Source organism: Chiroxiphia lanceolata, chromosome 4 (assembly GCF_009829145.1).
Source record: "Chiroxiphia lanceolata isolate bChiLan1 chromosome 4, bChiLan1.pri, whole genome shotgun sequence".
Lineage (NCBI taxonomy): Eukaryota > Metazoa > Chordata > Aves > Passeriformes > Pipridae > Chiroxiphia > Chiroxiphia lanceolata.
Genome location: NC_045640.1, coordinates 59593748 through 59607308, shown reverse-complemented (window position 1 = coordinate 59607308; position 13561 = coordinate 59593748). Strand labels below are relative to the sequence as shown.

Below are 13561 nucleotides of genomic sequence, written 5' to 3'. Positions count from 1 at the left end.
CTTGCCTGGCCTTGCATCTTCCCTCTGTCAAGGCAGCACGAGGATTAGGATTCGTTTCTCAGCATGAGCCATGAAGTAAAACATTCCCTTTATTACCCCAGCCTATAAATTGACACCAAATAGGAATTAAAACTGTGAGGAAGTCCAAGTCTTCCGCAGGAAAAAACATAACTGAGCACGAAAGGGCAACAAATTTTACTGCAGCTGGAAATGCTAGATTTAATTATTGAAGAGAAATCATGCAGAGAAGTTAGCTGCCTAGCATGATTTATAACAAATGCAAAGGGGAAGTCATATGAAATTCTCAGTTAATCAACAGAAACAGCCAATAACAAGAATGCCAGCACTTCATATTCCTATAGATGACGAGAATCTGAAACAAATAAGACCAAAAATTCCAGGAAATGACACTAAACAATTTTTTTTTTTTTTAAAGACACTTTGAGGAGGCAGGTTAGTTTGTAAATTACAGCAGCAGTTACATTTCACTGAAAAAATTACCAAAGGATCTGTCTTCCTCAGAATGAAGAATCCTTGTCCACCCATTACACAAAGTTTTCTGAAAATTGTGTTGCACTCACCACTGCTCCTCTACACACACCACGATGTGCAACATCATGAATAGTTTTGTATTGCACATTTTCACCCATTTTCCTGCTTCTTCATGTGAATCTTCCAGATGAGAAAACCCCCCCATGTTGCCGGAACATTCATCAAAAAATACTTTAGACAAGCATTGAGATATGGTGTCACAGATTTTTGACAAAATCCAGTAGTGCCATTCAATAGCAAACTAAACCTTCACTAGAAAGACAAAACACTGATGCCTAACAGCCCTGGCCTAAAACCCTTGCAGGTTTACTTATTTAGAATTCTATAAATATGTATATTCACCCACAAATACACAAAGAGATTTATATAAGAGAGGAGGCATATCCAAGGCAATGGGCACTCCTGTAATAAATTATAAAATAAAGTCAATTAGAGTACAAAATTCCCTCCCCCTCCTCACACCAAATCCAATTATTCCCACAGGCCTGGGTCTGCAGCAGTCTGCACACATAATCTAAGACAGTGCGAATTACCACATTTTTCAAGGTCATTTCTAGAAAACAATCTGGGTGGTAGCATGAAACCAGTTGTTGGAATTCAGGTATCAAGAGGTTCCTCTTCAGGATTTTCAGATCTACCAAACATTCAGGGTGAGATTTTGAAAAATGCCTAAGAGACATGAGCACATAAATCCTAGGGACAATGGGCAAAATTTAAGGTTATAAGGGTTATAAGTTATATTAGGAATGCTCACATTTCCACATTCACTGTAAATACGTGTGTTTCACTGCCACTTCACTAGAGAAATAAGAGAAATATTGCTTCATCAGGCTTCTCTGAGGCTCAATCACACTGTAAAATGGGTAAGTATGTCTCAGGTCTCCTTGTGACCTCCCCATATGCTTACTTCCATAGATGTAACTACTTCCAGAGGTAGCAGTGAAAACATAGGTGAAGAAACTATTAGGAAAAAAAAATAAAATAAAAAGGCTGACCTTTGTATTCTGCCACAGGAAAACCTCTCACAACCAATCCTTCACCTCCAAAACATGTTTTTGGGTTTTTGGTTTCGGTTTTGTTTTTTTTTACAATACCAGCTTAGAAGGAAGACAGTATAACTGGTTTGCTCACAATTTGTTACATTACTTATATTATGTCCTATTATGAAAAGGAGAGGCCTGGCACCAAAGTGAAAGACTTTTTTTGTCTTTATCCAGGTTGCTAAGTTATAGGGTAGAGCCCCCTGGAGAGGGAAAAAAATTGCATGAGCTTCCCAGGAAGGAAGCAGAGCACCTCCAGCTTGAAGGAGCTTCTGGAGTGCAGGACTGCAAAGGAGGGGTTTGCAATGCAAACGGAGACAGAGACTTCTGATTAAAAGGAAGAAACAGAAAAATAGCCAAGCCAATGACAGATGCCCTTCTTGCTGTCAGACACAGAAGTAGTGGATGGGTTTTGCTGCTGTTCAAGACACTTAACTTGAAGTTTCTGAAAGAGAGAGTATTGTAAGGAAAAGAGAAAGAAGTTACAAGGAGAAGAAAGAAGATTTCTTTTCAAATCCTTTTAGTCTAAATCTATCTCACTCAGGCACTGAGAGTTTACTGCATATCTAAAGTTATAGCACTAACTAGAACAGCATACCAAAAAGAAAAACAAACCCAAAACTATCCCTGCTTTAAAGACTCTTCCAGTGCTTTTGTCATCCTACTTTATGGAAAGGGTTCTTCTCAGTATTCTGACCAACACAGAGTCCCACCACATGGAGACACAGCAAAGCCCAGTGAGACATTATGCAGCAAAGTGTGCATGTGCTGCACTTGCTATTGTTTCTTTGTCTCCTCCTGGCTATGAAAGAATTGATAGGTGGACATTTCTCAATCCATTTCTGGAAGGAAAACATTTGTCCTGTACTTGCAATGAATTAAGACCCAAAAAGGAGTCTTTCCCTCTGGACCCTGTGCAACTTTTAAAATGTCCCCTGACGAATAATTTCTTGCATCACATTTCTCAAGTGTAGTGTTCAGCATAGCAATGCCTTTCCTATATTAACTATTTTCTTGGGTTTTCTGTCCTCTTACAATGACCATCCTTTCCCCATTTATAACCAAATACTATACAATAATACATAACTACAGAACCTGGGTAAGAAGCTTGTCCAAATTTCCCATCCCTTCCTCCTGCCTCTATGCAGCTGAAATACCAGACTTCAGTTTTAAATGATGACAAGATATTTTGCCTTTTACTTTAAAATTGCCCTTGTACCATGGTGCAAATGTGTCCAAAATCTGACACACGTATTGCAAGGCTCATCTTTGTCATGACTTTTAGAAATGGAGAATTAAAGCCAGGTAGCAGTAAACTTACTACAGATCTTTAAAAAGAAAATTGGAAGTTGGAATTTTGTTGACCCAATGTTATCATATGTGATATGAAACACCAGACATGCAAGTCTGAATAAAAATGAAAAATGGGTAGTAGTCCTTTCCTCATTCTCATCTATCTCTGGTCTTTATCCCTCAGTCAACTGGATTCATCTCTGTTCTCCCCACAGCTCAGGTGGCAAAGTTTTCTTCTGATCTAAAACCACAAATGCTTGCCCCAACCATTTAAAAAACAAACAAAACAAAACAAACACAAATAAAAACTAAACCAACCAACCAAACAAAAAAAACCCCAAACCAAAACAAAACAAATCTGCAGCTTTGCAACTAGCAATTACCAGAATCACACAATGTTTTTAAATGTGATCAAATCCACATTTGCGTATACCATTTTTCAGGGTTGTGTGTTATAGGATCACTCTCTTTTCCAAGAAATTGTCTAATCTTTTTGTTGTACACAGGATCTGCTCGCTTTCTTCAGCTATCGCATCTTAAGACATGATTGGTGCAAAATATTTGCGTCAAATGTTAAAATTGGAAGAACTCAGAGCATAAAAATCACAACACTATTAAAGACATGACCTCTTGTAAGGGAAGTCTCTGAGCTGCATATCTTGTATGATGAGACAGAACTTATGAAAGTACAGCCTATTTGCTTCTTTTTACAACTGCTCTTTTCCAGACACACACCATGGCAGACAGGATGTTTCATTCAATGGACTGACCACGCAGAGTCTCTTTTATGACTGAGAGAAAACCATCTTCATTTCAACTCATTTCCCAAGAACAGATGGAAGATGAAGCAGCAAATCTAGGAAAAGTGTGTATGCAGGTGACCAAACCACACCAGTCAGGCTAGCCAAAACAATCTGTAGCTTAGAGCTTATCATCTGCTACTCTGCTTCCTTCCAGCTCCTCAAGATGGAGAAATAAAGCAGATCAAAGGTTCCATCAATTGTTTCAAAGACCTTTTGCTCTTATTTATGAGTCCCACCTGTTACATTCCTCTAAGTGTATCCTGACCTGAGTGCTAAGACCAAAACAGGGGTATCAACATCGACACCCTTTCACACAATGGGAACGCACCTACCAATTGCATACACAGTATGTCAGCAGCCCAACACAGCACAGATCCATCCCCATCAAGTGATGGAATGGCTCTGGTCTAGTCAAGTGGTAAATGAATTTCTGGGCATGACAGAAATTCTTCTGTAGCCTGGAGCACCACTTTAAAAAGGCTGTGAGAAAGACCATGGCTAAAAAGTACCATTGGGTTGAAATAAGTCAAGCACACTTGACAGGATGTGTGAAATGCAGACCATGCCACGGATGGATGGAACACAGTACACAAGAATTTCTGACTGTTAATGTGGTACCTGCAGATTCAGATGGATATGACTAATCATTCCCCTTCCACAAAGAAACACAACACTGACTGAAGTCTGACAGACATCAGCAACCCTGACTTCATGAGGCATCAGGTGTGTTGTTCAAGCATTTGGTAGAATCCAAGTTATATATCCTCAGCTTTTACGCCTGCGGAAGTCATGCTGGATCAAGGTTTTTCCAACACAGTAACAAAACTAAACTGGATAAACAGACTGCTGCTATTTTAGTATACTAGTTTCTGTTTAAGTTCCACCTGATGAGTTAAACTTCTTGAGCCATCATACCAAAACAGCACAGATCCAAACCAGCATCAACTGAAAGTATCAGCCAACTCTCACCCTAGAGAGTTGTCACAGCAAAACTCAGAGTTATATTAAAAATGTAAGTTGATGCTCAGCTTAAATTTCTTCCAGACATCATAAAAGGTGTCTTGAAACTGAAACAGGGCTAACAGTGAAGTTGTCACTGAACAACTGGATTAACTGATAGCCTGTATTTACATGACAGAACCCTTTACTTCTCCCATGTTTTCTCCATGCCCACACTCCCCTTTGCGAATAGTTTGCATGTGAAGAAAAAAAGTGGGCTGTTCATCTAATCAATAATGCCATGTCATGCACGGAGCTTCTGCATAAATCCAGAGCAAAAAGATGTCAAGCATGTCCCACTCCAGTGACTATCGGGCAACGAAGTAAAAAGATGCACTTTTCATCTCCACAGGACTGTCGCCAAACCCTTGATGTAATAAATGAAACATGCCTGCTATTTCACCATTGCAGAATGGTACTGTAGATATCTTACAGCATCTCTGTTTGCAGGAGGGGGTAACTAGCTCTAGATGAAGTGCAGATATGTTATTAAACAACGCACAGCTTGAATCCTGGGGCCAACACAGATGACCTTTAGAACATAAGCACTGTCTAAGACAAATATGCTTTCATCTTTGGGGAGTATTTTTTCAAGTAGAGATTTAAGAGAAAAACAGTTTAAAAATACGTTAAGCACAAATGTGCCTTCAATCTCTTAATGCTTCATTTTAAAAACAAAACCACAAGTAGTATCACATGTCAGAAGAAAGACTAAGTACACTTTAAGTAGAATATTAGTGAATTTAGTGAGATTTAGCTTTATTTTCATTTAGTCCAATAATTAAAGCACAGAGAAAGGATATGCAATGTTAACTGAGATCCAAAATTGAAGGTATGACCAAAGTGGTTCAGAAAAAAGGCTTGTATTTTATTACAAATAATACAAGTTTATTACAAAAAAAAAGAACATCATTTCACGTTAGAATCCTTTAATTGGGGTGAAAATATGAAAACATAACAAAACCACACAGAGGCATGTAAAACTTAAGGAGAATGGTTTTAGGGAGGGATTAAGTCAAATAGTAAATGCTACAAAAAGAAAAAAAAGTAATTTCTCATTTTGCACTTCACAGGCTGTTACCATCTATCTTCAGTAAAGCCGGGGTTTTTTTCAGCTCTATCTTGACTGTGATGCTAAGCAGCTTTAACATATACAGTGACATTTGCTAAATGGAACAGAGCAGCATTGGTATGATAAAATTATTTCCCCTACAAACTAGGATGTGCAGATTTCAACAAGTTCTGAGCTGCTCCGCTCAGCCTTGTTTTCCATCAAGGTTATTGGCAAACTTATCAAATCACCCTATGACTGCAAAGCACTTCTCAGAATGGAACCTCCTGTGCTTGAAAAGCCCATATCACACACTGGAATCCTCAAACCCAGTGGGCTTGTTAGGTTTTTGTGGGGTTCCTCTGGTTTTTTGGGTTTTTTTTCAAAAGGATTTCATTTCTTACCTCAAATTCAGCATGGCGGTTGATATCCTCTGCTCTCTGTCGGCTCAAGATAAATTCTGCTTCATTAGCCACTCGTACCAAATGGTCCTTCATGGTTTGACTCAGCAGCCTGAGGACAGAGAATATTTAAGAACTGCCCTGAGAGAACGAAATCCCGAAAATAAAAATCTGTAAATACAGTATATATACAAATGTTTTGAGCTCTCCTAACTGACTTTATTGTGTTAAGAAAATGGTATAAATAAGGTTGAGGGGTAATACTCTGGCAACTAGTAAAACTGTATTTTGACAGTAAACCAAAGTAAGTATTAAATAAAATGTAAACACTCTAGATAGTCATTTGTTTTACCTGAAATAGAAATATGTAAGAAAATCTTTCACATACACATACCACAATATAAAGAAAAGTAAGCAGCTTATGCATATAAACATCCACAGTTAAAGCTCTAACATAACTGATGTAAAGTCTAAATTAAAAACTGTGAATTGCAATGCAATATAGTTTTTTCTCCAAATGCAAAATTGAAATTTTATGCTAAGTATATGTTTAAGTAATATTTTCAGGATTATAAATATTCTCAGTCTCACAAATGAAATGCTAAGATATACATTGTTCCAGGTTATGTACAGAAAAAAGCTGTAATTCAATCTGAGATTTCTGAGGCCTTCATAAACCCTGAGTTTATGAATGGTATAAGAGTTGACAGATTGAATTACAACCCAATTATTCTGTGAGTTCACATATTGTTACTAAAAACATTTCCTTTTTAATTAGTTACACTGGGATTCATAGTTAAAACTGCCTATACAGGAGCAACACTGTTTTAGAAGGTGCACATTTCCACAGGATCACTCAAAGATACACCAGATAAATCCATTACACATTCTATTAATTAGTTCTTAAAAATATCTCTTATTAAAGCTTTTTTCTTAAGGTTTTCAATTATAGAAAAAGAGTAGCAGAACATAAAATCATTTGTTTGCCTTGCACACATAAGCTAAAGTACATTTCAACAAGTTCATAGTCTAATAAGAGCCTGTCTTTATAACCACAGGACTTATTGTGTAGGATGTCTTCTAATGCATACAATGTTAGTTCTATCCCAAATAACTTATTTATCTGAAATAAGGCTCCCCCTGTCTCTAACTGTATATTTGAAAGTATGATCATCAATGCTCTGCTCTCTCTTTTCCAATGCCATTCAGAATTCCACACTTGCAGTAGACTTGCAGGTCACAAGCCTACTCCCACGAGAAGAAATCCAGAGGCAGAACAACACATTTGTTCACTGCCCCTCTCATTACCAGGCTTGGAAAACTGCAGCACAACAGCCACGTGAGGCCATGAGCTCATGAACCAGCCAAGCTGGTGGATTACTGTCTCCCCATGGATGAAGTCTTGAAAAAAGAAATATGCATAACTCACTATTTGAAGCACAACTTCACCTTCTGTTTGGGGAGGCTTGTACAAGAGAAGCCTCTATTTTAAAACCACATTATAATTATTTTAATTTTTCTATTTTAATAACTTTTTAGAATGGAAGTAGTTTCTGATCAACGAACATGCAATTCTGCCAATTTATCTGCAGGCATTAGTGACTTTACTGTCAAAGACTTGCAGAACCAGCATTGCTGCAATAATGTAAATTCAATATCGTAACTTCTCATGACATAAAATTGAGAAAATAAACTAGTTAAGAAGGTATTGTTCATGCACCGATAAAAAGAAACCCCAAACCTCTGTCTCTACAATTTACAATGATGTTCAGTTAAAATAAATATCTACTAATAAACGAGCAACAAGAAATTTTGCATAACCAATTTCATAGTCTGGGCAGATTCCAGGCGACTCTTTCTCCATGATCCCCAGTAGCACATTTAAATCTGACACAGAAGTTTTTAAATAAACATTTTTTTATCAAAGTACAAACTGACTAAAAATGCATGGGGACCATAAATACTCATGTATTACAATTTACATGTAACACAGTTCAACGGTATTCCATTACTTTCATTGAGTTTGTCTATACCAGTATCTTCTGCTAGCCTGATCAGGCTTTGAAAAATACTAGTCATCCTCTAAAAGGTCTGCTTTAATCTAACAATCATTATCCTCTAGAAGTCCCACTTTTTTTCATCTGTTCAAGAAATCACCCTATATAATAATTGTTTTAACACTTTACATTTAGTAGATAAAAAGGAAAACTATGTTGTAACCACTGTTGGCCCATCACATTAGTGACTGTATAATGGCACTAGGTATACATTCGCAGAGATGATGGACATGTTCCAAACAAAGCACAAAACTACATTCCCTCACATAGGAACAACGTTCTCAAAACAGAATAGAAGTGTACCCAGTGAAAACAAAGAGTTTTCAAGTCTCAGAAAGAGCTTTGACTCTTATGGATCAGTTGTCACTTCTGTCATCCACACCTCTCCTTACTAATCCCACACACTTGCCTCATTTTCTCTATGATACTCCATACAGGGCTAGGTCAGCAGGATAAAACTGAGACATGATTTTGTAGATAAATCCTAGTTGAACTTGTCCTTCTGCCAACCAAGAATTCTTACAGCTAACAACCAAGGAATTGTCGGAGCTTAGCATAAGCAACTACTGGTAACTTCAAGCTATTTTCAGAGAGAGCTAAATGATTCATATTATTATACAATTACTTCTGTTCTTACAAATTCCCAAATGCAGGAATGAAAGGTCTTAACAAAACAATGTTAAAAATTAATTACTCACATAAATGAAGTCTATATGAAACATTATACTGGTTTATATCATATGTCAGCTGTGTTCATTCTTTACTTTCAAGAACTTTAAAATTTAATCTTCTTTTTCAGTCACCTTTTCCAAACACTGCATATGCTTAGATTACCTTTCTTACAACAAACAATTCAAGTTGTATCATCACCTAGGACAGTTTGGATTTTCTTTATGAAAACAGTATCCACATACACTGCACACCATTCAGATTTCTATTTTGAAATTACCCCTAAGTGTGGGACTTTGCAAACTAAATATATATATCTATAAATAAATGTAATGATGGCATGATATAAGAGAGGAGTCTATAGCCACCATTAAAAATCAAAGGCCAATACAAGCTCACAGCTTGTATAAATGAACACCTCTGCTTATATGTCTAAAATGAAGTTTTAATCATCTACTAAACACTAATTTTGGTAACCTTGGCAGCTGCTACTTTTATGGAAAAGGTAAATAAAATGTTGAACAGAAAGCTCACTGCTTTCAATAGAAACAACTGTTTGTAGCCAAGAACACCAATGCTGAAGCAAGGAAAAGAATCTGACTCTTGCTGAAGTGTTAGTTCAGCTCCAAACTACATACAACATATTTTGTACATATGAGAGAGGCTATAAACCGTATTACCTAGATCAGGTGATTTTTAGAGACAAATGCTTTCTTCTTAAGGAAAAGCTTAGAAACATTGGATTTGCCTCACTAAGACAGTAAGTGCACTTCATGATTTAAAGGATCATAATGGTCCTTTCTGGTTCCTGCTCTGGCCTCCTGCACAGATTCTACATAGATCATTAATGTCTTCTTCAAAACAGTTTCATTTCCTCCATCAAGTCTGTACTTTCTGTTTGAGCCACAGCATACCTTTCCCTTTTTCTGCACTTTTTGACTTTTTTTTTTTTTTAAAGGGCATACCTTCACTTTTTTTTTTTTTTTAAGGTTTGAAGATCACAGAATCATGGAATGACTTGGGTTGGAATGAACCTTATTAAAGATCATTTCGTTCCAACCCCCTGGTGTGGGCAAGGACACCTTCCACTAGACCAGGCTGCTCAGAGCCCCATCCAACCTGGCCTTGAACACTTCCAGGGATGGTGCATCCACAACTTCTCTGGGCAACCCATTCCAGAAAAAAAGATACTTTACACCATGTTCTCCCACAAAGAAGTTCTATAATATGGTAATTAGTACCAATTAAAATAACCAAACAGACAAAAAACACACACAAAAACCCCCCAATCATAACTATTTCTTGTCTGCTTTTATCCTGACTTTTTACCCAGCAACTAGATCACATTAGTTCTTCTTCTGTCAAATAAAAATTCTACCTAAAACATCTCTAAATACTTTTTTTCTACAGCAAAAGGACATCTTTGCCTTTCATTGAGTAAACACAGATTAATTTCTTCTCTCTTCCAAAGTATGCACACTCAAGCTGAAACAAAATCTCTGTCTAATAATTTCCTTCTTGCTTCATATTTATGCAGACCCATGGACCATGCTTCCCTCATACTACTGTCTCACATATCTGCTTATTTTTTTCAGTGTTATTAAACACCAAAATACTGCTGAAAGTGCCAATTTACACTCCACTTTCCCTGCCAGATTCCCTTCTCGTTTGTTTTTATTTATGACATACTACTGAGTTAAGATTTTTTTTTTCTTATCTTAACATGAGGAGACTGTGGATGGACATGTTCTGTAGAAGTTAGACATGATATCTATGATTTTAAAGACTCTGGATAACAGGTCTACTCATCTGCTTTCAGTGCACACCAGATTCCAGGTCTCAGACAGACTTTTATTACTTCGTCTAAGCAGTTTCTTTCCAGACTAAAATATTTAAAAACATGTGAATAACTTTGAAAAGAAGAGCAGCCTAGTAAAAACAAGCAAGGGAATGGATTCCATGCTGGAAGTTCAATATATACTTGCATACTTTGCTGGGTCAGGAATGAAGTGCGAAACCACTGAGAGAAGGAGTTCCAGACAAATACATGAGACAGACTGATTTTCATTGTCATGGAAGAGAAAACCATGAGAATCAGAGCTAGAACTCTTTCTCTGATTTCTGACTGCTGAATCCTTCGATGATCAAGTAAAAAGTTAAGTTTCAGGTAAAAAAGAGGAGGTACAAGAGGGAAAAAATGGAACAGAAAAATATATGCAAGCAGAAGCAAGTGAGAGATTGAGAAATCCTGGGTTAGCATTACTGATGTCCAACAATTATCAATTTTAGTCAAAGTATGAAAAAAGCTTTACAGTAGGTGACATTTAAAACAGCTATTTAGGCATAAATCTATCATGAAGTACTACAGGGAGAGACTGTGTATGTTCCAAACACTACCACAGTGAACCCTGAGACAGCCAAGAGAGGTAAGCTTTCCTACTTGCACTCCTCATAAACACGCCACGTAAGAGATCCTCTCACTTCAAAAGGAGATATGTTCTGCATGGATACACACTTTATGGGATCTTTTACGGGATCTGACTGTTTAATGTGTTAAGTGTTGGAATTACTGATGCAAGGAAGCTTTAAAATTTCTTTGTGGAACACATACTTTACAGATCTGCTATTCAATTCTCAAAAATACTAAGTTAAGTCCATAAGGTCCTAAAGACTGAAGTTTGAACACATTTATCCCCTTAAAATATGAGAGGGGGGGAAAAAAAAGCAAAGTCCCAAAATTGTGCAGACTCGTCAAAATGCTGACTTGGATATGCAATAGTATAAAATGTATCAGCACTTTGAAAAGACAGCTAAGAAGGGACACACCAATCCAATCTTTTCTATCTAGGAGAGCCTCTTAGGACACATCAGAGCCTACTGAAAACTGTAGAGTTCACATTCCAAGAGACACTGCATACTGTGATTTCTGAAAATGTACCATCAGATAGCAATAGTACCATATGCACAAGAATGTAGCATAAATACCATTCATTTATTTTTTAAAATCAGATGTTACCAAAAACTTTCTGCATAACAAAAAAAAAAATCGAATTTCCAGGCACTCAAAAGTGGTTTATGAATTTCCTTTTTCATAGACCCAGCAAATCAGTTATGTATTCTCACAAGCAAAACCTATCTTTGTCACACACATACCTTCCAAAGTTACTATTTCCAATAATAAAAGGTTACATTAATTTTTAATTAAGACATAGTTCTTCCCAAAAGCTTCTGCTTACTCATTAAATTGCAGCAAAATCCAGTTACTCCAAATGATGCAATTTAAATCCAAGCACAGATAATCAAAATTCAGTGAAATAAAGAAACTGTTTTAAAAATGGTTGTGCATGTCACAGTATACTTAGTGCACACACACAAAAAAATCATGCAGTGTCAAGAACCCCACCTCAAGTCATCTGCCTTTGAAATACATCCAGGCTACAATTTTTGATGTTCAGCACATTTGAAATGTTTTTTAAAGTCTAGCCTAATGGTCTTCCATAGTTCAAATTCACACATAAACACAAAGCTGCTCCTGCTACAAAACCAAAACAATAACTCTCTTTTACAAAATCTACCACTTAAACAGAATGGGTTGCTAACAATAAAAAGGAACTGCGGAAAACACCCTTTTTTCCCTCTTACAAATCAAGACTAAGGTGCAGGTTCTGTGTTATCAAAATCTCAGGACAAGGCAGCTGCAGCAAGGGGGGGAGCAGACTGGTAGTAATCAATTCTAGTTTGGACGTGACTGCATTTCCCATTTTTTTTTCCTGAGCCTTTTTTTGGTCAATTATGCATGAAGTCTGTCAGTTATCATCCATTTTTTCATTAGTAGCTGTATTTTTCTAACTATTTTCCCTTGCAGGAGTTGCTCCTATGGCAACACACGCTTTAACATTCATTCCTTGAGAGTGACCGCAGTGCTGCAAGTGAAAGACAATCGAGTGGGGCAGTCGACATCTGTCCCCTATTTTCCCCTCGGAAGGAGTCCAAGTAATTGGCCAACCAGTTTGATTGCCAAGAATTTCAATATTAAAAATATTTGCATCTATGATCAGTCAAAAGCAATACGTACAATTTAAAGACAAGGAACAGCGGGTGACATATGTTGAAATTTTCTTAGTACAGTTCTTAAAAAAAAAAAAAAAAAGCTACAGAAATATAGATGATTACGGCATTCCAGACTTTATACTACTAGATGTTAAGTATTGAGAGAATAATACCAGTTACATTTGGAGAGGTTTGGGACTTTTTTTTTGCTTGGCTGGTGGAATTTTTACTTGCTAAAGATGTTAAATTTGCATGCTGTCTGCCTTCCTTCTTCTCTCAAAAAACTTTGAATTAATTGGATAATTCCAAAAATTATTTTTAATAGAAGGCTAGAGTTTCTAAAAAAATAATAATTTTAAATCCAACAGAGCACAAAAATCCTTGCAAGTATCCTTTTGGGAAAAAAAAAACAAAACCAAATTGTTTTCAACTACACCAAAAGACATATTAGAAAATCTTCTGATATGGAGGGGAGAATTTTGATTAGATTTTATTACTCGTTAGACAATAGAGAATGTAGCAATAAGAAAAAGCTACAGAAAAACAAACTTCATTAGTTCTGCTTCTTCAGGATACACTTGTGAATCCCTTAAGTTTTGGGTTGATTGGTTTGGTTAAGGATTTGAAAAGGCAAAGGAGAAGAAAC

The 13561-nt window shown here is 36.7% G+C and overlaps 1 protein-coding gene across 1 annotated transcript in view; it reads right to left on the bottom strand.

Annotated features, from left to right (window-relative positions):
- The window catches only part of LRBA (LPS responsive beige-like anchor protein), a 399190-nt gene that overhangs the window by 251825 nt on the left and 133804 nt on the right, over positions 1 to 13561 (bottom strand). The window contains 1 exon segment of the mRNA XM_032687089.1: positions 6143 to 6251. Within this exon segment, the coding sequence (XP_032542980.1) occupies positions 6143 to 6251 (109 nt within the window).